General features: G+C 61.7%; 3 protein-coding genes across 7 annotated transcripts in view; 1 reads left to right on the top strand and 2 right to left on the bottom strand.

The window, feature by feature from the left end:
* Positions 1-1,282: 1,282 nt before the first annotated feature.
* SLC2A6 (solute carrier family 2 member 6) lies at positions 1,283-9,405 on the top strand. Of its 3 annotated transcripts, none has more exons than XM_067040325.1 (10): positions 1,283-1,852; positions 2,408-2,570; positions 3,560-3,766; positions 4,412-4,511; positions 5,257-5,353; positions 5,791-5,938; positions 6,770-6,878; positions 7,265-7,450; positions 7,663-7,808; positions 8,642-9,405. In XM_067040325.1, the coding sequence occupies exons 1-10, from the start codon at positions 1,761-1,763 to the stop codon at positions 8,795-8,797; spliced, it is 1,404 nt and encodes a 467-aa protein (XP_066896426.1). In that variant the 5' UTR covers positions 1,283-1,760; the 3' UTR covers positions 8,798-9,405. The 3 variants fall into 3 exon arrangements, with proteins under 3 accessions (XP_066896426.1, XP_058929280.1, XP_066896425.1); XM_059073297.2 differs by having other exon boundaries at positions 1,531-1,852; positions 5,142-5,353; positions 5,786-5,938; XM_067040324.1 differs by having other exon boundaries at positions 1,628-1,852; positions 2,468-2,570; positions 5,142-5,353; positions 5,786-5,938.
* Positions 9,406-9,765: 360 nt separating this feature from the next.
* CACFD1 (calcium channel flower domain containing 1) lies at positions 9,766-19,298 on the bottom strand. 3 transcript variants are annotated; one of them, XM_059073314.2, is made up of 5 exons: positions 19,075-19,298; positions 16,020-16,092; positions 15,344-15,469; positions 12,421-12,528; positions 9,766-11,855 (listed from the first exon to the last, which is right to left on the bottom strand). In XM_059073314.2, exons 1-5 carry the CDS (start codon positions 19,193-19,195, stop codon positions 11,765-11,767), a joined length of 519 nt encoding a protein of 172 aa, XP_058929297.1. In that variant the 5' UTR covers positions 19,196-19,298; the 3' UTR covers positions 9,766-11,764. The 3 variants fall into 3 exon arrangements, with proteins under 3 accessions (XP_058929297.1, XP_066896442.1, XP_066896441.1); XM_067040341.1 differs by lacking the exon at positions 15,344-15,469 and adding an exon at positions 11,971-12,095 and having other exon boundaries at positions 9,766-11,858; positions 19,075-19,258; XM_067040340.1 differs by lacking the exon at positions 15,344-15,469 and having other exon boundaries at positions 19,075-19,258.
* Positions 19,299-19,768: 470 nt separating this feature from the next.
* ADAMTS13 (ADAM metallopeptidase with thrombospondin type 1 motif 13) overlaps positions 19,769-26,458 on the bottom strand; it is a 32,691-nt gene continuing 26,001 nt past the window's right edge. The window contains 6 exon segments of the mRNA XM_067040346.1: positions 19,769-20,204; positions 20,837-21,021; positions 22,603-22,779; positions 23,113-23,259; positions 23,782-24,094; positions 24,875-25,079. Coding sequence (XP_066896447.1) covers positions 20,040-20,204; positions 20,837-21,021; positions 22,603-22,779; positions 23,113-23,259; positions 23,782-24,094; positions 24,875-25,079 — 1,192 coding nt within the window. The 3' untranslated portion in view covers positions 19,769-20,039.

The raw sequence follows: 26,458 nt of genomic DNA, 5'->3' as shown, positions 1-26,458 counted from the left end.
ATCGTGGAGTTAACTCTTTCCACCTAGTGGGGGTTTCCGTATTGGCAGAGCAGCTCAAAGGGTACGACTCAGAATATTATCCATAGCCTTTGAGGAGGAACTAAAAGTCCTTGACTTTGCCTAATGACTAAACTTTATTATGTTGTCCTGTTTGCTTCTCTTTGCTTCTGCATTTTTTTCACTTCTCTGATTAAATTTATTCTATGGATAAAGTTTTTCTACAGACAGAAGGCAGGCAGAGGACATGGAGGGGACAGTCTGTCCCGGGAAGGCCCCATGGGATCCTGCTCAGTTTTGATGTGCTCCATCTCAATTTTCAAAATATGGTCATAAAGGCTATGGAACGTTACAGCAAGAGCCACCCCTCACTGGGTGCCGGAGTCCAAAGACTGTGCCCTTGACGGCAAGAAAATGCCTGAAACACAGTGTGAAGTGGTCACACGATCAGATACACACTCAATGGGCAACAATACACAAAACAGACACATGGGGAAAAGAGAGGAAGGAAAGACACTGAGATTCCAGCAGGGTGAGGCTGTTGGCAACGGATGTGGCTTTCCCACATCTCTAGTTTCTCTATTCTAATATATGTGGTTATATTTTGGTGATTATAAAAGAGAACTATAACAACTTTTTTAAACACTTTGCTATTTTGATAGCTAACATTTGCAAATAACCCCAATGTTCGACAACAAAGAATCGGTTGTAAAATATGTGTGGCACATCCATTCGGCAGCACAGGGTCTGACCCAGCCCCCTCCATCTGAAAAAGCCCAAAGGGAGAGCTGGAACTGGTCATTCCGTTTCGTTGTTTTTGTTGTGTGGTGTGTGCGTGTGTGGTTTGCGTTTCTGTTTGGTTGGATGGGTTTTTTGTTGGTGGCGGTGGTGGGTCTTTTTGTTTTGTTTTAAGAATGGGCTTCCAGGGAATTTTCAGGTTCTGCTTTTCTTATTTTTAAATGCTATCTAATTACCTGGATGATTCGCTACAAGCCCAAGTCACTTCTGCAATCAGAAACGGGGAAAATACAAGTCTCGCCCACTGGAATCGCCACCCCCTCCTCCCCCTGCCTTCACTCCACACACCCTCGGCTGCGGCTGTCCCAGATACTCGCGAACCTGATTTCACCGCGCCAAGGGGACAGCGGTGACTCCGAGACGCGATGGGGCAGGGACAGAGGGCGTCGAGCGCCAGGCGGAGCGCACAGCCTTCCTCTCCACGAGTGTTCGCTGTGTGACCTTTGCGCGTCACGGCCCCTCTCTGGGCTTCAGCTTCCTCCTGCCTATAGTAACTGGGCCCCGGGGTGAGACGCAGTCTGCGCCCCGGGGCTGGTACCCAGCTTGGACCCAGACGCGGACACAGAAGGGCCCTGCCTCCAGGCCCTGCGCGACTTTCAAGCGGCTCCCTCCGTGCGGGTTCCCACCCGCTAAGCGAGCCCCGGGGCCCCCCGGGGGCGCACGAGTGGCCTGCCGCGCCCAGGGAAAAGCCTGCCGCCCCGTCCGGGTTCCTCCGCCCTAGTCGGCTCCGGGGGAAAGCCCGGCCGCCCCACCCCAGCGCCGCACCCGCATCCTCAGCATCCGCACCACTCGTGGCCGCCTCATTGGCCGGTGCCCGCTCTGCAGGGCCGCCCCGCAGCCAATCGCGGTCGTGGGGGCGGAGCTGCGGGCTCAGCCGGATGCTCCCAGCAGCTGCGGCCGGACGCATCTCTGGCCGGAGCTGCCCCGGGCCCCTCCGCGGCGCACCCTGACAGGAGAAGCCGGCAATGCAGGAGCCGCTGCTGGGAGCCGAGGGCCCGGACTATGACACCTTCCCCGAGAAGCCGCCCCCGTCACCAGGGGAGAGGACGCGGGTCTGGTGAGAGCCTCTAGGCATAGGGTCTGCGGGTGGAGGCTAGGGACGGTCCTGGTACCCTCCAGTGGGCAGCTGGCTCCCATCTTGGGCCTCCACTGACTGTCGGTGAGCGGCCACCAAGGGGCCATCCGGTTCCCTCCTGCCCCAGACACACTAGTCCTATTTAAGGAGCCGGTCCTCCTGAGTACAGGGCCCAGCCCCCAACTGGCAGAGACAGGGCGACTGAGACCCAGAGGGGGCGAGGGGCTTTTGCCTAAAGTCACACAGCAAGCCTTGAATGGCAAAGCTGGGGGCAGACACCAAGCCTCCTCTTACGGCAAACAGTCCTCTGCACCTGCGTCTCAGCCACAGCAGTGGGCTGCCAGGGCTGTCCTCGTGCCCTGGGGGTTTCCCAAGGGAGCTGGCGCTCAGGCCTGGGAGGTGCCAGTGCGACCAGCTCTTGACGCAGCCGTCCCCAGCACTGCCCTCTGAGCGGGTCGCCACCGTGCTCGGGACAGTCAGCAGTCGGGCGGGGAGGGACTCAGAGGTTCTGACTGCTCTGCACCCCCCACGCACCAGGGCCCTGCAGAACAAGAGGGTTTTCCTAGCTACCTTTGCTGCTGTGCTGGGCAATTTCAGCTTCGGGTACGCCCTGGTCTACACGTCCCCCGTCATCCCAGCCCTGGAGCGCTCCTTGGATCCAAACCTGAGTCTGACCAAATCCCAGGCATCCTGGTTCGGGGTAAGAGCCACGCTCTGAGCTGCAGAGGGGCAGGGCACGGGGCGGCAGGGACGCACTGAGCTCTGTCCCAAGCTAGGAACCCCCCAAAGGTCAGCCTTGGGACCCCCTCCAGGGCCCTGGTCGGCCCCCTCCCCCACCCACTCCAGGCTGGGGTGGGTGGGGTGGGTGGAGTGAGGCCAGATAATGGCTCTGAAAAGGAGGAACTGAAAGCTGATGGAGAAGGCGTGGGAAGGAGCAGGTGGGGAGGTGTCCCTTAAGGTTTCCACCCAGTGGTGCTGAGGGTTCCCCAGATCCCCCCACCCAGAGCTGGGCTGTCACAGCAGAGAGGACACCTCCCTGGACGAGGGGTGGCAGGAGAATCAGCTACTAATGGAAAGAGCACTGCTGGGGCACGGAGGGTCCCAGGATAGATGGTGGGCATGTAAGTAGGAAGAGCACAGGCCCCAAGAGTCCCAAGATTCTAGAATAGCAAGCTTAGCGGCCTCAGACTTACAACCACAACACGTTAGCTAAGATAATAATACCCAAGGCAGACTGCGCGCCTAGTATGTGCCGGGCCTGTGCTAGGCACTTGCCACGAGAGCCGGTTTACTCCAGGGCCAACCCTATGAGGTGGGTGCTACCGCTGTCCCCATAATGCAGCTGAAGAAACTGAGGCTCAGACAGGCTGAGCACCCTGCCCAGGTCACTGACCGGATCCAACCTGGTACACTCGACAGGGAATCCGAGAACCCCCAAATCTTAAAATCCCAAGGGCTTCAAGTCACAGAGTTCTGCCTGCTCTGTTACAGCGCTGGACATTTAAACATCAGGCTGGACAGAGCCACTGCAGACAGCTGTTGTGGCATCCCACATGCTGCTTGTACCCCTCTGGAGACAGGAGGCTCACTACCACACAGGGCCCTAGTCCTGCAGTCCAGGCTCCTGGGACAGCCTGGGAAAGCAGCTGTCTCTAGGCTCTGACGGGGCCCCGCGCCCTTTCCCTGCAGTCCGTGTTCACCTTGGGTGCGGCGGCCGGTGGCCTCAGCGCCATGGTGCTCAATGACCTCCTGGGCCGGAAGCTCAGCATCATGTTCTCGGCTGTACCCTCGGCGGCCGGCTACGCGCTCATGGCGGGTGCCCACGGCCTCTGGATGTTGCTGCTGGGGAGGATGCTGACGGGCTTCGCTGGGGGACTCACGGCTGCCTGCATCCCGGTAAGGCCAGGACTGCCCACCCCGGTCCTCTCACTGCCTCGGTATTTGCACTGACCACCATCAGCTGAGGCCTCCTGGCCTCGGAGTCCCCTGGTCAACAGGGATATGTCTGCCTCAGCTCAGCCCCAGCAGGGCAGCTAATCCGGGGGGAACCTGACACCAGTCCCCAGCCGCCCCCAACTCTGGACTCCCCAAACCTCCCGTCCCGAGTCCTGACAGACGCATTGCTCAATCAGAGAAAATCCACATTGCGCAACGCAACGGGAAAGGGAAGGGAAGTCCCGGCCCTGCGCCCTTCCTGGGAGGCCCCTCGTCTTACCCACCGTTCCACACACCCATTCGGGGGCTGGGCGAGCCCGGCACGGGACCAAGGCCTCTGGAAGGAGCAGAGGCTGGAGCCTGGGTGCCCTCGGGCCTCCCAACTCCCAGCCTCACGTCCCCACGCCAGAGCTGAGTGCTTCCGCCCCGCGACAGGGCAGCTGAGGCCCGAGGGAGGTCATGCCGCGAGCCACGATCAGGACGAGAACCCCACCGGAAGCCCCCGCTCCCTGCTCCCCACGGCTCACCGGGCCACCTCTGCCGCCTCAGCCGGGCCCAGGCGCCTGTGTTCTCAGCGGAGGCCGGGGGTGGGGGTGTGTCTTGCAGGTGTACGTGTCTGAAATTGCTCCCGCAGGCGTCCGTGGGGCCCTGGGCGCCACACCCCAGCTCATGGCAGTGTTCGGATCACTGTCCCTCTACGCCCTTGGCAAGTATCATCCAAATGCGCACTAGGCACCTCCGCCGTGGGCAGGCTTGGGGGGCGGTGGGGTGCCGCTGAGCAGCGGGGGTGGAAAGGGATGAACGTGTCCCCAGACGAATTCCATGCTGAGAGGCCAGAGGCATAGCTGCCACCATGCTGTGTGCCTCCAGGCAATTCCCTGCGCCTCTCTGGTCACGAGGTCCCACCCCTAACTGGGCAGTGAGGGCTTCTCCTGGGCTGGCAGTCTTTAAACTGACTTTTAACGGCAGAATGTTTTCTGTCAAATAGTCTTAGGTGGGAAGACCGTAGAGAAAAGTGATCAGGGTGCAGCCAGCTGAGGTGGGGTGGGGGTTTGGTGGTAGAGGCCCCGGGACCTTGCTGCTCAGGCTACTCCTCCATCACCTTGCCGTGGCCCTTGAGACCCTCCAAGGACCCGGGCCCTGTGCCAGGGGCCAGGCAATCCCTGTGGCCTCTCTTGATTTGGACCACAGAGGCCTGGAGCAAGCAGGGTAGGCTTCCTGTAGGAGGTGGCCCAGGGACTCACACTTGAGGGCAAAGGAGGCTGCTCAGCGGCCCCGGTGGGAGGGCTTCTGTGCCCAGCCCAGCCCCAGCTCCTCACCCGCCCCCTGTGCCCAGGCCTGCTGCTGCCGTGGCGCTGGCTGGCCGTGGCGGGGGAGGGGCCTGTGCTCGTCATGATCCTGCTGCTCGGCTTCATGCCCAGCTCACCTCGCTTCCTGCTCTCGAGGGGCAGGGACTCGGAGGCGCTGCAGGCACTGGCCTGGCTGCGAGGGGCTGACGCCGACATCCGCCGGGAGTTCCAGCAGATCCAGGACAACGTCCGGACACAGGTGTGGGAGGGGTGGGCGCCTACGGCACTGTGGGGCTGTGGCCATTCACTAGGCCGTCATGAGCCTCAGTTGCTTTTCCTGGAGAACAGGGATAAGAGCAGTTCCCACCTCTAGGAACAAGGGCTGGGGCGGGGGGGGGCGGGGAGTGTCGTGGCCCCTGGTCCAGGGCGCACGCGCCGTGCGGTGGATGCCCGGGGGCCCGGCGATACCGACAAGCAGGAGTCTGCCTTGGCCCACGCACTGATCCAAGAGCCTGGGTCCACGCAGGGGTCCCCGGGCCTGTCCCCAGAGCCAGGGTTGCCTCAGTGCTGGGGATCTTTCCTGGAGGAGGGAAGAGGGGGGTCTCGTCCCCAGCTCGATGCAGCCCAGGGCAGGTTGGTGCCAGCCGGAGGGGCGGGCACAGCCCCCTCAGCGGCAGCCTCGTGTCTCCAGAGCAGCCACCTGTCGTGGGCCGAGGCCCGGGACCCCCACATATACCGCCCCATCGTCATCGCCTTGCTGATGCGTTTCCTGCAGCAACTGACGGGCATCACGCCCGTCCTCGTCTACCTGCAGTCCATCTTCGACAGCACTGCCGTCCTGCTGGTGAGAGCCCCGCCCCACGCCGCCCGCCCTGCCCCCGGACCCGGGGAGGGCACCCCTGCGGAGCACCTGCTCTGTGCCGGGGTCCGGGGTGCACGCACACGCGCAGACACCCGCGTCTCTTAGCTGTCTCTGGGCCGGCCAACAGAGCTTGCGTGTTTTAAAATAAGATAGGCATGGGCTTCCCTGGTGGCGCAGTGGTTGAGAATCCGCCTGCCGATGCAGGAGACACGGGTTCGTGCCCCGGTCCGGGAAGATCCCACATGCCGCGGAGCAACTAAGCCCGTGAGCCATGGCCGCTGGGCCTGCGCGTCCGGAGCCTGTGCTCCGCAGCGGGAGAGGCCACAACAGTGAGAGGCCCGCATACCGCAAAAAAATAAATAAATAAATAAAATAAAATTAAAAAAATAAAATAAGATAGGCAGAATTACAAGGGAAACCAGCTTTATAGAAGCATAGACCCCCGGGGAGCCACAGATCCCGGGTTCAGAGCATCTGCCACCCGCTGAGGAAGGCACCTCCCCTCCAAACCTCAGCTTCCTCCTCTGCGAAGCCAGCACGGCTTCATCCACCCGTCCTGGGGCTCGGAGGGAGACGAGACCCGAAGATTAGCGACAGCACGGTTCCACGAGGTGTTGTGATGCCTGGATCCGGTGCCAGCCGGCCCTGGGCTTAGTGGTGGGCACCGCAGTTGTGCCCCTGCCCCGCGAGGGCCCCACGGGCCGGGCCGGGGGACCAGGGAAACCGCCTGGCACGAAGCAGCGGAGCCTCGGCGGGGCGGGGGGAGGGGCGGCAGGCTGGGGTCCCTCAGCGCCAGGGGCTTCCTCCTCGCAGCCCCCCGAGGATGACGCAGCCGTCGTGGGAGCCGTGCGGCTCCTGTCCGTGCTGATCGCCGCCCTCGCCATGGACCTGGCCGGCCGCAAGGCTCTGCTCTTCGTCTCAGGTGGGCTCACGCTGCTCACCTGCGCTCATTCGCTCCTTCGGCAGCCGCCACGTGTCTCGCCAGCCCTCGCGGTGGGGGCGCCAGGGGGCCTGGGTCAGACCTGCCCTGGTGGCCTCCGTCTCCCCAGCATCTCCCCGGCAACCGACGAGGGCCCGGGCACCCAGAAGGGTCCGCCGAGGCTCGTGGGAGCAACGAGCCGACGATGACACACACGCCGGGTGTGACGGAGCCCAAACGCGGGCTGGGTGGGAGCTGGCTGCCCTGCGGGGGGGAGCCTCCAGTCACAGGCGGCCCGGAGCGGACCGGGCCACGCCCCGGGTGCGGGGCGCCGAGGGGTGCTGGCTCACAGGGTTCCGGGCCCCCGGGGGCCACCTGTCTGTCCACAGGGGCCAGCATGTTTGCTGCCAACCTGACGCTGGGGCTGTACGTCCACTTCGCTCCAAAGCCTCTGGCCCCCAACGGCACCATGGGCCTGGAGGGGGCGCCCCTGGGGGGCACGGGGCAGCCCCTGGCCACGCCCCCCGGCTACCTCACCCTGGTGCCCCTGCTGGCCAGCATGCTCTTCATCATGGGTAGGTGTGGCCTGCTCTACGGGGTCCGGGGACCGGGCCGTCTCGGGTGTGAGGCGCGGGGACGCGCCGGCGTCCAGGGCTGGGTCACCGCTGTCCCGGAGGTCGGGGAGCCGTCTCTCAGCAGCCCCAGGGAGACGCGAGAGCCCTTCTTCCCCCACCCCCCATCCCCCACCAACGCGCTCTGAGCCCGCCGCCCCCCCCGCTTCCGGCAGGCTACGCCGTGGGCTGGGGGCCCATCACCTGGCTCCTCATGTCCGAGATCCTGCCGCTGCGGGCCCGCGGCGTGGCCTCGGGGCTCTGCGTGCTGCTCAGCTGGCTCACCGCCTTTGCCCTCACCAAGTCCTTCCTGCTGGTGGTGGTGAGTGCCCCGCCCCCGGGACCCGGGGCCTCTCTGGCCGGTGCCCGGGCTGTGCTGAGGCTTCTCCGCGTGTCCCCTCAGCCTTAGCCCACACCCCCTTCAGGCCGAGGCCGAGGGCCGTCAAGGGACAACATTCATTTCGGCCAACAGACTCGGTTCAGGGAACTATCGTGAGAAGTCAGGTGATTGACCTCCCAGGCCAGGGGGCCGCCCAAGTCCAGAGAGCCACACCCACCTGCCCTGCCTGTCACCCTCCGGGGTATCTGGCCTTCTGTCCGGGTGGGCAGTTTGGGTCTCTCCGCCGAATGCTTCCCCCTCCTGGCTTCACCCAGCCTCTTGGTTCAAACCCCCAGCAGGCCCTGAAGCCAACCACAACCTCCAAGTTCCAGTTCCCAACTCCCAAGTGGGAGAATCTGATGCGGACAGCTTGGATGGGGCCAGGGCAGGGTCGGGGGCGCCCAGAGCAGCTCAGCCACGCTGTGGCGGCGGGCCCGCCGCAAGCAGGCGTGTGGGCCAGCTGAAACTGAGAGGTGGGCGCTGTGGGACCAAGGAGAGAGGCCTTGTCTGGGGCAGGTAGGCTCCGGCTGGGAGAAGTCAGTCCCGGGCCCAGCACAGAGGAAGGCTGCCTGCACCCCTCAAGGACTCCAATGCCCTGCTGAGGCACTTGGATTTCACGCTGGAGACAGTGGGGAACCCGGGGGTGGGCCAAGCAGGGGAACGAGATGAAGGCCTGCCCCCCAGGCTGGCTAATGCTCGCCGGGCCACGAAGCTGGTGCTGGGGCAGGAGGACCTTTCGGGTTCCCCTGTGACCCAGAGCCCCCCTTCTCCCCCAGAACGCCTTCGGCCTGCAGGCGCCTTTCTTCTTCTTTGCCGCCGTGTGCTCCGTGAACCTGGCCTTCACCAGCTGCTGTGTGCCCGAGACCAAGGGCCGGTCGCTGGAGCAGATCGAGTCCTTCTTCCGCAGCGGGAGGGGGTCCTTCCTACGCTAGAGCGGGGCCCCCGCCGTTGAGGGCCAAACCGCTGGGTGGTGGAGCGCGTCGGGGCCCCAAACCCGCACCCCGCGTCCAGGAGGCGGTGTCAACCCGCCGCCAGCCGGGGCACAGGAGGACCGGCCAGAGGCCTCACGGCACGGCACATGCACCGGCTCTGGGCAGGCAGCACCCCGTCCAGCCTCGGCCCTGGCTCAGGTGGCCCCAGTGTCACCCACTCATCGGCCAGACCCACCGACGGAGGGGGCAGCCACATGGCCCAGGGCCAAGGCCTTGTTGGGCGACCTCGGGCCTAGTGTTCATTCACGCGTGGGGGGCCACGCCCAGGACACACGGGGCTGCTGGTGGTGGGGCAGCTCCGCACAGGGACGCCGGCCCTCCTGCTCTGATCACCTGGAGGCCATTGAGCCTCTTGGCTTTGGGGACCAAGACAGGAAACTGGGCCTGTGAGGCCCATGGACACCGCAGGGACCGTCCTGGACCCCCAAAGGCCAGGACCCAGCGTGGACACTCCCTCCTACACCCACCCGCCTTCTGGCAACAGGAAGCGCTCGAGTTCAAGCCGTGTTCACCCTATTTATACAAATAAATCAGGCCACGGCCCAGGAGAGGAAGGAGTGGGGTTTACTCCAGGTGGGGGAGCCCCCCCAGCAGCCAGGCTGGACCCACATTCTCAGCCGAGGTCGCCAGGGCCTGCTGCCCCAAGGCCCCCTCTCTACGGCCACCCCAAGCTGCCCACAGCCAGGCAGAAGGAAGAGGCGAGGGCTCTGTGAGCTCGGCCAAGCCACCGTCCTTGTGTGAGATGCTGGGAGCGGGCCGGCACAGGGCCAGCAGCATAGGGGCCTCGATGCCATGGCAGTTTACCCCCGGGGCTGGCCCCCGCTCAGCCGGTGTAGGGCCGGGGCATCTCTGCCGCTTAGTGCCCCGGAGGGAGACGGTGACAGGTGGACCGCGCCAGCGACCATACAAACTGCTACCAGGCTTTATTGCTCAAAATGCAAGCCAAACACTGAGAGTAAACAGGGACCACGAGAGGACAGAGCCCAGAGCCGCAGAGGTGGGAGAGGGCCCTGGCGGCCCCACCCTTCCACCACCAGACAAGGTGGGACACCCCCCCACCCCTGACTGGGAGACAGGGTCGCAGCTCCAGGGCTGCTCGGCTACGCTCATTCGGAACCTCGGCAAGTGACCTGCCCACTCTGGCCTGGGACCGAGGGGTTGGAGGGTCCACCCAACTTCCTCACAGGGCAGAAGCGCAAGCTTCCTCAACACACAGCCAGCCCTTCTCCTCCTGCAGCAAGAAGACCCCCATCAGCAAGGCCCTGGAGGCAGGGGCAGGAGTGACCCCCGAGTTCCACTTGCTGGGTAAGAATGAGCCAAGAGGGGCAGGCAGGGCCCTTGCTCCTCCTGGGAGGTAGACAGGTCTCACACGGCACACACAGGAGACACACACACACACACACACACACACACACACCCTCACCCTGCCGGCCTGGAGAGACCTACAGCCCACAGCCCTTTGAACCCAGCGCTGGCCTGAGGAAATTGGTCCCGGAGGACCCCTGAAGGCACGTGTCGGGCTCCCTGGAGAGCTGCTGGGGGACGCTGCTGTGCCCGGGACAGTGCCTGCCCTCCCAGCCTCAAACACTAACAAACGCCAGAGATGAAAAGTTCCTCTGGGAAGCAAAGAGCGGGGCGCAGCCCTGGGGCTGGTTCCACAGGGAAGAAGCGGGCCCCTGAGCTCTGGGCGCCCAGAGCAGGCCCGGCCTGGGGTCCTGGGAGGAGCTGAGCCCCAGACCGGCCCGTGGCTGTCCCAGGCCACCCGGGCGGGCCAGGCCTGTCACACACGCCCAATGGCTGAAACCAGTCCAGCAACCAGAGCGGCCGGTGGGCAGGGCGGAAGGAAGGGACGGCGCACGGAGGGAGGCCGGGGAGACGACACACACGTCCACACGGGCCCCGCTCCCTGGTGGCCTGGCAGCCAGCGCAGCGGGGACAGCTCAGGGTGGGCGCGGGGGCGGCTCTAGCCTCTGCCTGAGGACAGGCCGGGGGGTGGGATCGGCAGGCCCACACCAGAGAGGTGGTCGGGCAGCCCCGCGGGGCAGGGGAGAGCCTGCCCTCCACGCGTCCTTAGCACCGGGGCCTGGGCGATGGGGAGAACCTAGGGGCTGGCCAGACCCACGGGAAGTGTCCTGGTTCTGTGCTATCCGAGGGTCCAGGGAACCGGGGGAGGGAGCACACCCCTACCAGCGGTTGGGTCACCGCCTGGGCTGCCGTCGCGGGCACTGGAGGAGCGTGTCAGGAGCACCGTAGGCTCCCGTGGAGAACAGAGTGGCCGGGGCCATGGGCAACAGGACCCCGCTCTGCCCTGATGACAGCATGGCAGAGGCAGCCCAAGGTGGCTCAGCTTACGGGACGCTCTCCTGCCTGGAGGGCTGAGAAGGGGCCACTGTGGCCAATGCCCAGGCCTGGGCTGATGTACCTCCCACCTCGAGACAGGACCAAAGTCTCCAAAAGCAGCTCCTCGCGGGCCGTCAGCAGGGCTCGGGGGTCCTGCCAGCTGTGCAAGTCTGGAAACCGCCCCCCAGGGGCCTCCTGCCGGCAGGCCATGCGAGCTGGGAAGAGTGGTCAGGCGGGCTGCCCGCAGAGCTCTGCAGGCTCCGCGCGGCCTCACGCCCTGAGGCCTGGATCACCCCGAGGCCCCCGCTGCCCGCCGCCACCTCCCATCCCCTCGACGCCGGCCAAGGCCCTCAGAGCCCTCACCCCGGCCCCTCGGAGCCTGGCTTGGGGCGATGCCGATCTGGGGGAGGGGCCGACAGAGGACTCCAGGTGCGGGGACAGGTGACAGGGACCGAGGGAGCTGGACGCAGGCGCCTCTCCCAGGCTGCCCCTCAGGGTCAGTGCGCCTCGGGGACGCGCTCACACAGACCAGAGGGCCGACGGGGGGCGGGAGGGCGCCCGGCCACATCACAGCTCCCCCTCCAGGGTGTCCGTGAGCTTCTCCTCGTCCGCCTGCTGCCCCTGCTGCCGGATCCTGGCGTAGGAGACCGCGTCGCCCCTGGGGAGAGAGCCGGTCAGCGCCACGCGGGGGGCGGACCCCAGACACACAGCCCTCCCAGCCTCCGCCCCATTCCTGACCTGTGGCCCAGGTGTGGCCTGCAGACAGCGCCTAACGGGCCCTATGGCTTCCCCAGGCAGAGCCCCTATCGCTAGGATGGCGAAGACATGTCTTGTCACCTCCGAGAGCGGCCCAGGCTGCCTGGGACGCTGAGCTGAGGATTCGGATTCGCGGTCTGGGCTCCGCGAGAGCGGGCAATGCTGACCGCGAGGCCAGCTGTGGGCCCCAAAGGGAAGAGGCTCTCAGGAGCCATGGCCCTGCCATCCCTGCTACAGGCTGTGACGAGGCACGACGGGGCCACCAGGGCGTCCTGTGAATTCTCCTGCTCTCACTCCCTAGAGCTCGGACACCCTGGAGACACGGACGGGGGTCACTGACAGCCTCTGTGCTTCCGTTTCCACAACAGAGTAACGGGGGCCACTCCCAGCCCTCCCCTCCCTGCGAGACTTCGGGAGGCGGGAAGTAAAGCGCCCCCGGCGCCGGGGGCTGGGCCCGGCAGACGCACTTCTTGCCCAGAGCAGACAGTCCGTACAGCACTCCGGTGGCGAAGGCGATGGCGTTGCCCAGCAGCGTGGTCAGGGTCAGGCTGATGACGATGGGGACGACGGCCATCCTAGAGGAGACGCAGAGGTCAAAGGGCACTCCCACCCCGCGGCCACGACACCACGTCCCGCGTCCCAGGTTCACCCAGCCCCCTTCCCAGACAGCCAGGTACAGGAAGGGTGCCCAGAAATCAGCTGGGGCACAGGTGCACAGCCGGGCTTCGTAAAGTCCTCAAACACCCATGAACTTGTCTGTACAATTCTGTGCATTTCCTGGGGAGAGAACCCAAAGCTTTCATCAGATTTTTGAAAGGATCTGTGATCCAAAAAGGCTTAAACAGCACCAAAATGGCCCAACCCCCTGTGCATAAAAACAGGCAGACCAGAAAATCCAGTGTCAGTTCAGTCCCTTGGCGGCTTTGTGACTGGGCGCAAGTTACTCAACTGAGGCTCAGCCTCTCTACGGTAAGGTGGGGATCAAACCTCAGAGGTTTTGAGACTGAATGAGATAAGGCATCTGAAGTACTTAACACGATGCCCGGAACAGCATAAGCACTAAATAAATGTTGGCTCTTATCAGCGCCGTAAAACCAGCCGTAATCTCAACAAGGAAGATCCCAAAAGTTAAAGTGCACAAGACACGGGGCTTCCTTATTGCAAGGTGCACGCCAAGAACGGCTAACTGGCTGGTGAGGCAGCTCTGCCTGGTCCAGGTTGGCACCACCTGGAGACAGGTGTCCACTCTGGCTTAAGTATCCATGGGGCTGATGCCTGGTCCTGGCTGGGATTTCCAGACCGGTGACAGTGATTCGGGTTAACACACACACCCTGTACACAAGGAAGACGAGACTCTTCTCGGACTCGACCAAATGAATTCTACCTGAATTTCCATTCTGGCGGGACGTGTGATCATGAGGTTTTATTGAAGTTATAAACTTTCTAAGTAAAAAAATAATAATAGAAATTGCAAAGGAAAAGAAAAGACCATGGGGAAAAATCTTCTGTCAAAACAAAAGGAAAGGCAAACAACAGGCTGGAAATACATTTGCAGGAAACATAACAAAGAATCAAGAAATCTTTAATATAGAAACACACTGTAACTTACTAAGTAAAATGTTACAATGTCAAAAGGTGAAAAGGAAACTAGACCATTAATTGCCAAAAAGGAAAATGCAATTAGTAAAAAACATACAGATGAAGATTTTACCTTAGATAACAGATACAAATGTGAAAAGGGCACAGGGCCCTGGGCCCGGGGAAAGAAAGAAGAAAGTCAGGTACTCTCTCTGGAAAGCATTTAGCCACATATTGAAATCTTTTAAATGATTGTAATCTTTGACCTAATAACCCCACACCTGGAAACAGATCCTAAGGAAATCATCATCAACACAGAAATTTTTAGCACAGAGATGTTCATCACAGCCTGATTTGTACTACAGGTTACAAATGAAGAAAAGCATGATACATTCAGCAGAATAAATATTACTATCATTAAAATTCATCTTATGGGGACTTCCCCAGTGGCACAGTGGTTAAGAATGCGCCTACCAATGCAGGGGACCATGGGTTCGATCCCTGGTTCAATCCCTGGAAGATCCCACATGCTGCAGAGCAACCAAGCCCGTGTGCCACAACTACTGAGCCTGCGAGCCACAACTACTGAGCCCGTGCACCTAGAGCCTGTGCTCCTCAACAAGAGAAGCCACCGCCTCAATGAGAAGCCCATGCACCACCACGAAGAGTAGCCCCCGCTCACCACAACTAGAGAAAGCCCGCGTGCAGCAACGAAGACCCAACACAGCCAAAAATAAATACATAAACTAATTAATTTTTTAAAAAGTCATCTTATGAAGACTTTGTGGTAATACTGAAAATATTTCTACCATGATTTTAAGGGGAAAAAAAACAAGATACAAATGTACTTGTAATGGTTAAAACTGTGTGAAAACAGGTTTTACAAAGTGCCTGAAGACAGAGTGAAAGGCCACATATCAAAATGTTAATGAGTAGTGGGGCTTTGGGAAACAACTTTTTATTTCCACATTATTTTTAATGAATATATATTACTGTTAGCATTTTAAAATAATTTTTAAAAAATAGAAACGCCGGCAAAGGAGGTGCCAGTGCGTGGTATTTCGTATTCCTCTGTGCTTTAGACACAGTGGGAAACGGCTCTAGAGCTGAGCACGTATCCTGTGCTCTGACACAACTACTGGCCTCCAGGAAGGGAAGAAACGCTTGAAATAAAAACCTCCCTATCTATTTCTAAAGATAATCTAGACAACCACTACCGATGCTGCTTCCAGAAGCTGTTGAGGGCCTCCCAGACACCAGGCACTGTTCTGGAAGCTGCATTAAACACATCCACAAATTAGTTCAATCTCATGGCTCAGATGGGAGGTACTACATACTGAACTTGTTGTTAGATGTGGGAAAATAAGAGAAAAGCGTATTTGGAAGGCACTCTGTTTTGTTCTACAACTTGCTTCCTTCCCCTTTCATGTCAGGACATCGGGATCGGCCACACTCCTGAAAGGCTGCACAGAGGCGCGTGCGGATGCGTGTACCGGAGTCTGCTCTGCAACCCCCAACTACTGGGCCAACAGTCCAGGCAGTTCCCACGTTCTCTATTATACGCACTGCTGCGGGGTGTACGTATCTCACGTCTGAGTACTGCGTGGCTGGACCTGTAGGCCAGACACAGAGTCCTGGACGCTGGGTCACGTCGTAGAGCGGGTCCCGCCCGTGACTCTGCACAAGCGCCATCCCTGTTTAAACCTCTACCGAGAGTAAACTAAGCGGCCGTCCGCCCGGCCTGGCCAGCAGCGTCACCTGCGGACGCGGGGTCTGGGGGAGCCGAGTCAGGCCCGGCCCGCGGCCCCTCACCCGCAGTAGAAGACGGCCTTCTGCCAGGAGCGCAGCTGGTCCACCTTCGCCGCCACCGTGTTCGCAAACTCGATGAACTGGCAGCAGAAGGGCGCCTCACACAGCAGGAGGATGAACGCGTTCGTGCTGCGGAGAGAGGAGCAGGCTGGCGCCCAGGCCGGCGGCTCCCAGCCCCGCGATGCCGCCCCTCCGGCCCCGGCCCTCAGGGCACCTCGGCCCGCGCTCCCGGGAGGAGCCGGAGCAGGGTGGCCAGTCCGCCGCCACGGCCCGCCCTCGGGATGCCCTCGCTGGAGGGCGGAACTCGGCGAGCGCTCAGCGCAGCGCGTGTCTGGCTGGGGACGGCGGAGCCCCAGGTGGCACACCAAGGGTGTCTGCTCCCGCCTGTGGGTTCTCCGTGACCAGACGCTGGGCCCTCACAGCGGGCCGGGCCCTTCCATCCGCCCCCACCTTGGAGGGAAAGCACCTCACTACCCGCGCTGGCCCCCAAGAACCCCCTGAGCCCCAGAGCCGGAACTCACACAACTAATACCACCCCAGGTCTCCCACACACCACTGGTGCCCAGTAACCCTCACAGACCAGCCCACCCAATTCAACTCACTCGTGTTCCACCTGGGAGGTGCCCAGAAATCCACACGCCCCAACACCCCCCAGCAGGACGGTCACACGGCTACTCACATCATCCACACGCCGGCTGCAATGTTCAGAGGGTGGATGGTGATGCAGTTGAAGAGGCCGGAGATGGCGCAAGCTTGAAAGCAAGAGACACGGGCAGCGATCAGCAGGGAGGAAGGGACAGAGGCTGCGAGCGGGCCACCCGGGGTGATGGCTCGTGAAAGCACGCGACTCCTTCCGACCCCAGCACCTGGCTCTTCTCACAGCACCCAGACGTCTCCCCACCGCCACCAGAGACAAGCAAGGCCAACACAACGACTCCATGAACAGGTGAGGAGGACGCAGCCTCAGACAGGCGAAGCGCCTTGCCCAGACCTCACGGCCAGGGTGCGGCTGGCCCCCCAGGCTGGCTCGCTCTCACGGCTCAGCGAGGCAGCGTGGACGTCCCGCCCTCTCTCTGTTCTGGGGTTGGAGAAGCCCGCCCTCTGAACCCCAGCTGTCCCAAAACCCTTCCCGCAAGGTGCGTAGCATGAAAAAGAGGATGTCTCTCAAGGGCTCAGGCCAGGGCAGGCGGCACCACGCCCAGGGCAGGCCGCGAGAGAAGCCCTCTGGATCTGGGTTGGGACAGGGCTGCCCCTCTTGCAAAAGAAATCAGGACCAGGTCGACCTGGCTCACAGTTCCGGCTCTGACTGACCCACCAGCCCGGTGACTTGGGGTATGTTCTTTTCACCTTCCCAGGCCTGTTTTCTCCCCAGCACACAGCACAGCCCTACAGCCCAGCCCACCCACCCTGAAACGCCAAGGGTCTGCAGCGGGGAGGGTGCATCCTCTCCTACCCTGGAAAGAGGCTTCTCTGATGCCCCAAATGCAGAGCCTCGCTCACCCCTCCCGACAGCATCCCACCGAGGGGTCCGCCAGCCGCCTCCCTCCTCTCTCACAGCCCCCGGCCCGGCTCCACCAAGAACTCCGGGAGCCCGCCAGGCAGTGCCTGGCTGCTGGGCAGGAAGCTGGGCCTGCGGAGGCGGCGCTGAGCAATCAGTTCATTAAATTTGCAGCAGCTCCTCTGCACCTGACCCCTGACAAGGACCTGGAATTCTCCCGTTTTCCCATGTAACCCTATGCAGACAGCAGACGATGGAAGAGGAAACCAGACGAAGCGAACCCAAACTCCAACGGGACTGCCCTCGTACGTCCCCCGCCAAGGTCTCCTCCCGCGACAGATGCACTTCCCGCCTACTAAAGGCGGCACCTGTCTTGGGACAGGTCACACACACATTCAGGCAGCAAGGCTCCCCAGGGCCACAGATGTGAGCGCCCACGATACAATACGGCTCCTGCCTGACGTCAGCCGTGCCTGGTCTCACCTGACAGCGCCCTATACTTCCTGCTGCAGTCAGCGTGTCACCTCTACCCCACTACCTACCAACAGCCAACCTCGGGGGAGGACCGGGTTTCAACCCAAACAGGCTCCAGCCAGGAGTCCTTTAACGATCAAGGGCTGGAAGATGTCCCCTCGGGGTGTCCAACACTCTCGCCAAGTGAGGGAGGTGTCCTGTGCCAGCCTATCTCCTCCCAAGCTTTGGCCTCCAGATGATGATCAGGACCCTGAGGAAACTCTCCCGAGATCCCCCACTGCAGAGGAAGGTGACGCTACCCCACAGCCACCAGCCGCAAACACGAGGCTTAGCTGAACTCCAGTTTCATCTCTAAAACTCCTCCATGCTTTGCATTCTACTCTGTATTATATACTATTTGGGATTCATATAACAAGCACTTTCCCCAAATCTGCAGGTGAAACTGACGTTTCAGAGCGACGTCACAGGTTTCTCCTGAAGCGTCCTCTGTAGCCCCAACACCGTGAAATCCTGGGGTGGCCCAAGAATCCCACTTCGAAAAGCGCAGAACTGGATGCGACGCCAGGGCTAACAAGGGAGTTAGATGGCAGGGCAGCTGACCCCAAGACGGAGGGAGGAGGGTGACAGCCCACAGGCCACGCTCAGGCCCCTTCCCTTCTCCCCCGCCCCACCGCACCCCATCACTGTCACACCCACAGCAGCCTCACTCTGATCTGCCAGGGAAACAGCTACCCAGACTCCAGAGGATCATATCTAAGACCTGACCAGTCTCTCCTACAAAGTCAAAAACATGCTCCCTCTGAACAGCAATGACAGGGACTCAGAGGCCTTTTTGTGACTGGAGGGAGGGCCTGTTCCATTATCACCCCTGAACTTCCTTCCAGCCTCCATCCACCTGGGGGAACCACGAGACTGGAAGGGAAGCCTACGAAGGTGCTCCTTCGACATATCTGATCAGGGTCTGCTTGCCTCTGCAAGACCTGCCATATGATCCTTATTTTACTTCTGTAGCAGATCTGCCTTCCTACGTATGTTCTTTGGGGGACTGTGCTAAAAGGGCCTAGCTTTCCAGGAAACCTGAGGTCGGGGTGTGCGTGTCCGCGATGCGGGGTGGGTAGTAGAAGTAGGGGAGATGAGAGACGGTGGAGGCAGAGTTGACAGCAGGAGGGACAGCTGACATCAGGGGAAGCGCACTGCCTCCAAGTGGGCAGTGAGGACCCAGAGGAGAGGCCACCTCCCTCAGCTCACTGCCTGGCCCTCCCGTGGGGGACCGCCTGTCCCTCAGGAAATCTGGCCAGCACCCGCCTCAGTTATAAACAACCTTCGCCCAAAGGTTAAGGCGGCTGCCGTCCGCACCCACACCCGAGTCAACAGGTGGGGCGGCCTCCGGACCAGACTGAGCCCGGGCTTCAGCACTAGCATCTGGGCAATCTCGGAAGGCCCCCGGAGGAGGTGCCGCACTGCCCTCACGCTCAGAGCCGTGGAGGGGCAGTCTCGGCCGCGTCGTTCCCTCCTGCAACGTCCCTTGAGCTGCTCGCCAGCCCCGGACCCAGGAGCCCAGGCCGCGGGCCGGTAACCACAGCAATCGAGGAAGCGCCGGCTTCCCGCCGCCCCCGCCGCTGCCCAGAGCCGCGCGTGGCCCGGAGACCCCGGCCCCAAGCCGGCCCCTTCCCGGGGAGAGGGGGGCGCCGCGGGGGGCGGGGCCGGGCGCGCATGCGCAGCGTGCGGCAGGGCCGGCCCCTCCCCCGGGCCGGGTACTCACAGACGGCCCCTAACACCCCCGACAGGCGACACAGCCAGCGGTACCACCATGTCATGCCCTCCTCCTGCGCGGGCGGCGCCGAGTCCCCGGACGCCACCGCCGCTCCGCCCGCACCGCTCATGGTGCCGCCGTCCGGCGCTCCCGCAGCCCTCACAAAGGGCTCCGGAGCCGGCCGCGTCGTCCCGGCGCGCTGCCTTGTGGGAGAGGCGGCCGCTTATTAGCATAGGGGGCGGGGCTCTCGGGGTCGGGCGAGGGGCGCCCGAGAGGCTCGCGCTCATTAGCATAGAGGTGGGGCCGCGGATAGGTGCGCCCGAGCGCGCCCGTGTCATTAGCATAGGGGGCGGGCCCCGCACGGACCTGCACCAGGAGGGCCCTAAGGGCTCGCGAATATTAGCATAGGGGGCAGGTGCTGGCGCCGCAGGACTCCCATGCGGTCAAACATTCCCACCCAGACTAGTAGGGCGGGGCTTCGATGAGAATTATCAGGTGCGCCAGCCTCAGGGCCCCATCGGGACTCCAAACTCCCTCGCCTCTCCTCACTGGCTAGGAAGACGACCGCTAGGGGTGGCCAGGGGCTTGCTCAGATCTGGTGTGGATCTGATCTGGAGCCCGACCGCGGCCAGGGAATCCCTGCCGTGTGGAGAGGTGGGTTTTCAAGCCATATTTGGACAGGTTACGTAAAGAAAACGCCACTCAGAGCTCACGATCCGTTTATTGGTACCCGAGGGGCTGGGAGCTGCTTTTCCGGAGAGCCTCCCCTCCCAAGCTCTAACGTTTTGCACGTTGGAGGAAGCCCTAAAGGAGCGACTTAAGGTTGGAGGGAATTCGAATTGGAAAGCGAGGCACCTAACGGGTGCTCATAAATGTCAGGTTCCTTCCTTTCCCTTCCCGGACTGGGAGGAGGCATCCCACTGTGCCGGCTGGTCAACTGAGGGATGTGCTTGGAAATGCGGGGCATCGTCAGGCTAACGAGCTCTAGCCCGGAGGGTCCAGTACTGGCCCCGAAGGCTGGTGTGCGCCTCCAGGAAGCCCTGGCTAAACTCCATCTCTGCCTGGCTGCCCTCTGACTCCCAGTAGAGCGTCTGTTGCCCACGAAATGTCGTTGTCCTCAGGCTGTGGATATCCCGGATCTGGGAGGAAAGGGGCAGCCCCAAGGGACCGACCACAAATGATAATTAGCTAGCATTCACGAGCCCTTAATGTACAAGGTATCATACACCCGGGGTCACATTTAATCCTCACACAACAGCCCTATCAGGAAGACACCATTATTCTACCTAGGAAACTGAGGCTCAGAGAAGTTGTGCTCCTTCCTCAGGGACACACAGCCAGGATGCCAGAGCTGGGATTTGAGCCCAGATTAGTTTGATTACAGAGGCCAGGCTGCCTCCTCCAGGGAGCTGATACATTACAGATGTTCTCCCAGAACACATGAAAACCTCATCGGGGAGGGCTCGGCCCACTCTTCTGATAAAATTATATCAGGGTCTAAAATCATGCTTCGGTGCCGGGTGAACTGGCAGTCTACATCAGAAAAGGTCTCTTCTATTTCATTCCTGTAAGGAACTCAATAAGCCTTTGTTGGTGAATAAGTGGAGGAAACTTTTCTCCCATTCTCCCACTAATGATTTTGAAGGTTTTGATCGGAAGTAAACTCAGTGGGTCCTATAGCCCAGCATCCCCCAGTCCCTGTCCCCAGAGATGGATGTCCAGAATTAGAGCAGAAGTCAGCCCATTCCTGTTCCCATCCTGGTAGCCTCACCAAGATGTAGCTGGAATCAGTTCCCTCGGTCCTGGTGCCCTTGTCCATGGCCAGGGCGTGGATGGCGATCCGGGCCCCTGGAGCCACATCGATGAAGATTCGGCAGCCCCCCGCGTTCCTCCCATCCGGACTCAATGATGGACTCACGATTTCACCCCGGGGTCCAAAGAGCTGCATGTCACATCCTGCAGGGGGAGAGCAGGCGTACAGACTGGGTGTAGACCACCTCCGGAACATAGGAGACCCCCGGAGTGACCACCCTTGCCAGAGGCCAGGGCAGCCAGGGAGCAGTGGGGGATCAGTGTGGCACTGCGGTCAAAATCGGGGCTCCCAGGCAGACGTCTCCACTGAACGCCACCTCTACCACTTCCCGGTTGTGGGACCCTAGGCGAAGGCTTTAAACGCTCCGCGCTTCAGTCCCTGCTTCTGTAAAGCGAAGGGAACAACAGGACACACTGGGCAGGGCAGTCTTTAAGAGGAATCGGCAGAGTCACAAGTGCAGAAGTGCTGCACGCCGCACCCGCCCCAGCCGGGGCAGCCCCTCCTGCCCGCGCCCCCTGGACCTCCCGCAAAGCAGGTGCCTGTGGCGCATACATACAATGGAATAGTACTCAGCCATAAAAAGAAACGAAACTGAGTTATCTGTAGTGAGGTGGCTGGACCTGGAGTCTGTCATACATAGTGAAGTAAGTCAGAAGGAGAAAGACAAATACCGTATGCTCACACGTATATATGGAATCTAAGGGAAAAAATGGTCATGAAGAGCCTAGGGGTAGGACAGGAATAAAGACACAGACCTACTAGAGCATGGCCTTGACGATATGGGGAGGGGGAAGGGTAAGCTGGGACGAAGTGAGAGGGTGGCATGGACATATATACACTACCAAACGTAGGGTGGATAGCTAGTGGGAAGCAGCCGCATAGCACAGGGAGATCAGCTCGGTGCTTTGTGACCACCTAGCGGGGTGGGATAGGGAGGATGGGCGGGAAACGCAAGAGGGAAGAGATATGGGAACGTATGTATATGTATAACTGATTCACTTTGTTGTAACGCAGAAACTAACACACCATTGTAAAGCAATTATACTCCAATAAAGATGTTAAAAAAAAAAAAAAAGCAAGTGCCTGCGTGCGGTGAGGAGTCATGAGCAGGTAGGAGCTGGTGCCTGTGCGCTGCACGCTGAGGGGCAGAGGAGGAAGCGGCCTGGGGGTACCCCTGGGGAAGCCACCTTCAGCAAGCTTGGGCTGTGGAAGAGGGCAAGCCCCCCGAAGCAACCTAGAGGGCTCTCCGTGGATACGGATGGGGCCACGGGCTAGCAGGGCTCCCGGGGACGCCATCCGCCGCACGAGGTGTGCACGTGCACCCACGGCCTGCTGAGCGGAGGACGAGCCAGGAGGACAGTGCACCCAGCAGGACTGGGGAAAGAGGCTCGCAGAAGGACCTTAAAGGATCCTCAAGGACCCCAGTGCCGGGGCCAGGGTGTGGGGCCCGCGACGGCCTGAGGGAGGGAGGGGGGATGTCCGGTCATCTCGCCGCAGGGCCCCCGAGAGGAAGGAACACCGCGCACCTCCCCGGACCTCGTCCTGAGCGCACATACAGGGATGGGGGTGTAGGGGGGTGTCCGGGAAGGCGCTGCTCTTCATTCTCAGTCAGCTCAGCTCCCTGTCTGCCTTGCCCGCTGGCCCGTCGGGCCCGGCCCCGTTGGCAGCAGCACCCAGCCAGCCAGCCTCCGGGGAGGCGGGGAGGCTCCGTGTCCTCGCCGTACCTCGGTGGAAGGCTCCCGGGGCAGGCCGGCTCGAATACCGAAGCAGCACTCCGCCTCGCAGCTGCACGAGACGCTGCCTCACCACCAGCGTGTTGGCTTTGGAGCTGAAAGTCATGCCGGGCAGCTTCCTGCACATCTTCCTCCACGTGAGCCTGCCCCAAAGCAGCAGCATCTCCCCTGGGAAGTGGCAGTGAGGTGAGGACCCAGCGCCCCGAGTCCAGGTTGGCAGCCCAGGGGCCTGGGGCACACTGAGCCGAGTTCAGGTCCTGACTCTCCCACTTACTGGCTATGCGACTCTAAGGGGCTGGGTGTGTGACCATCCTTCCTAGCCTCAGTTTCCTCATCTGTGAAATGGGGGCAACCACACCCCGGTTACGAGCTGGCTGCGATGGTTACGCGTGGGATGCACCTGGGGAATCCCCCCAGGAATGGGGCACCCTGGAGTCACACCCACTGGCACCTAGCGGATCCTGTCACTGGCAACAGCTGTTCACGTGGCCCTAGACATACCAGCACTGCAGTTGAGGGAACTGTCGAGGACTCGGAGGGTCACCACCTCACCCAGGGGCCGCCCGATGGCCACTGCACAGTCCGCCCGCGCTGGGCCTCGCATGTCAATGGTTCCTGTTGGCTCAAGGTGCTGCTGGCCACAGGCACCTGGAAAGGAGGCGGGAGCTTCCAGGTGGGGTATCCCCAGCAGGGCAGGGCCGGGGGCTTTCTGTGCCGGGGAAGGAGACTGGGAGCTGGGGCGGCTGCTGTCCTCCTAGGCCCCGCCGGAAGCCTTCTCGGGCAAGGAGGGGGCTGCGTGGGCCAGAGCGTCGCCACCCAAGGCAGACAGCCACCACTGACGTGCCAGCACGAGGGAGGCAGTGTGTACAGTGGGTCACACCGGCGGGGATTCTGACTCTGTGAAACCTTCAGGTTACTTCCCCTTGATGATAATAAAAGTGAGCTCGCACTTTACCAGGCAGGAAGGGGGCCCCCCTGAACCCGGCCTCCAAGCCCAGCCCTTCAGCCTGACCTCACACTCATCCCGGCGCCCCGGGCGCCGCAGCCACAGGACCCCCCCCAGGAGGTCCCCACAGGGAGCACGGCCTGGCTCTCCCAGGTGAACATGCCTTTGCCCACCCCTCTTGCAGCCAGTCAGCCGCGCAGACAGAGAGGAGGAAGGAACATAACTGGACTCTGCTGGGCTTTCCTGGGGCCCGGGCAGGAGTCCTTGCGGCCGGGGAGCTGAGGAGAGGAGGTGGGCCTGGGGCTGGGGCCACTCCGGGGAAGCGGTGGCAGCTGTGGTCTGGCCAGGAGCGGTGGGTTCCTCGTGGGGCACCGGGCTGGGTGTCCCCTGCCCCGCACAGGGCCCGGCCCAGCAGCCCCGCACCGTCACTGGCTTGGGCAAATGCTGGCAGAAGTCGGCTGGCACGGGCAGCCGGGCCTGGGGTCCAAGGCAGGCGTCGTGCCGGCGCTGGATGCCATCCCCACACGAGGCGGAACACTGCCAGGAGAGAGGGGAAGGAGTTGGGGCTGACCCTGCTGGAGGGTGACAAGGACAGCGGTGACCACAGGCCGGGCAGGATCTGATATGATCTTTGCACAACACGGGAGGCGGGCATGGGTGTCCACGCTCCAGAGGAGGAGACTGAGGCGCAGAGAAGTCACCTTGCAAGGACCACATAGGGAGGAGGGGCAGGGCTTCAAGCCCAGGCCTCTCACTGTCGCCCTCGAGGCCTCTCTGCCCTGCAGCCCCTAGAGCGGGGAGCAGGCAGCGCGGCTTCGTTGTTCTGGCCTCCGTCACTCATCGCAGCCCGGGGTCCACCCTCCCCTCCCACCCCGCGCTGCCCCATCCAAGTGATCAACTCCCCCGACCCACATGCCCAGGGCCCTCCTGACTCCGGCAGCGGTGGCTGTCTGCTTCGCCGCTTCTCCCTCCGCACCGTGAGTGAGCCCCTCTGCGGGGGACCTGGCCCTGTTGGCCTTTGTCTCTCCAGCGCCTTGCGAGGTGCTGGGCACGGGGTGGCATTTGCTCATGTGTGGGGAGCTATCAGCCCTTCCTCTTCTGGAGTCTCCAGACCTCAGGGCCTCTTAGGGCTTACCTGTCCCCCATGTCTCTAGGCCTTGCTATGTCTTCCATCCCTAGGGGCCCCGGCTGCCCTCTCCCCAAGAGACCCAGCTCTCCCCCTGCTTTCAGGGGATCACATGAATCAAAGCCCCCAAAGGTCCCCACGCGTGAGGACCCTCGGCCCGTGCACGCGCCAGCCCCAGCTGCGGCACTTACCTGCATCCAGGCGCTGACGTGCCACCGGTAGGTGCAGTCGGCGATGGCGCAGGGGATGCTGGCCTGCGGCCGCACCAGACCCACACAGGCCGCCCCGTCCACCTCTGTGTCCTGGCCTTGGTCCAGCTGCACACAGGCCACCACGCGCATGGCGGTCCCGAGACCACAGCTGGCTGAACATGGGCCAAGGGACATGACCTTCCACCTGCAGGAAGAGAAGACCCCACAGAGAGGCTGGGCTTCCCTGAAGATGGCACTGCGCCGGTGGGCTCCATGCACGGCCAGCCAGGACAGGTTCCAAGGCCACTGGGATCCAGCAGTACAGCCCCTGACCCCCTCCTGGCTCGTCACAGGGCTGAGTGGCAAGGGAAAGGCTCTGCGGGAAAGAGAGCTCTTTTCCCTTAACAAGGTGCCCCCCTTTCTTCCCCTCTATCACAGGACACCCGTGGACACCCAGCTGCTCGCTAGTCCGAGTGGCAGGGACGGGCGAGCAGTGGTCCAGGATGAAGGAGAACCGATCTCCACATCAGTCAGTCCGGCCCATGTTAACTTACCATGTTTCAACAAATCATAATGACCGACAGTCTTCAGAGCCGGGACAGAAGCCAGGCAGGCCGCACTGGAGCCTGGAGTCCTAGTCCCCGCGCTATGCTGCCCTCCAGGCCCCGTGATGCCCCCTCTCGAAAACATGCCTCTGTGGGCTTGGCGCTGTTCTAGATGCCGGGATATGGCCGTGAACCAGACCAAGTGTCCCCGCCCCCCCCCCCGCCCACCTTGGAGCATATATGCTTCTCTGCCTCGTGACATTTGGGGCCATATGGGTCTTTCCCGTGGGGGCCATCTGCACAGTGTAGGACGTTTAGCAGTACCCCTGGCCTCCACCCACTAGATGCCAGTGGCAGCGCTCCCCACCCCTGCCACCCCCGGTTGTGACAATTAGAATGTCACAGGGGGGACTTCCCCGGTGGTCCAATGGTTAAGACCGCACATTTCCAATGCAGGAGATGCAGGTTCGAGCCCTGGTTGGGGAACTAAGATCTCACATGCCGTGAGGCGCAGCCAAAACAAAACCCGAAAAAACCCACGTCACAGGAAGGACTCCCCACCTCTCTGTTATGGCTCTGTGAGCAGAGTCTGGGAAGGGATTTCCAGAGCAGACACATTCAGGAAAGGAGGGGAAAGGAGGTGCAAACGTCCTGAATCAGAAGCACTCCTGGAATGTTCCAGAACCTCAAGGAGGCCAGGGTGGCCACAGTGACATTCCAGGGGTAACCAGAGCTCCTGTGCATGTGAAATTCCCATTTAAAAAAATCCCAGGGCTCCCCCGGTGGCGCAGTGGTTGAGAGTCCACCTGCCGATGCAGGGGATACGGGTTTGTGCCCCGGTCCGGGAAGATCCCACGTGCCGCGGAGCGGCTGGGCCCGTGAGCCACGGCCGCTGAGCCTGCGCGTCTGGAGCCTGTGCTCCGCAACAGGAGAGGCCACGACAGTGAGAGGCCCGCGTACCGAAAAAAAAAAAAAAAAAAAAAAAAAAAAAAAAATCCCAGACCATCTCAAATATGGTGTGGGAAAATAAACGGGGTAC

Source organism: Kogia breviceps, chromosome 8, assembly GCF_026419965.1.
Source record: "Kogia breviceps isolate mKogBre1 chromosome 8, mKogBre1 haplotype 1, whole genome shotgun sequence".
Lineage (NCBI taxonomy): Eukaryota > Metazoa > Chordata > Mammalia > Artiodactyla > Physeteridae > Kogia > Kogia breviceps.
This window is presented reverse-complemented; position numbering and strand designations above follow the sequence as displayed.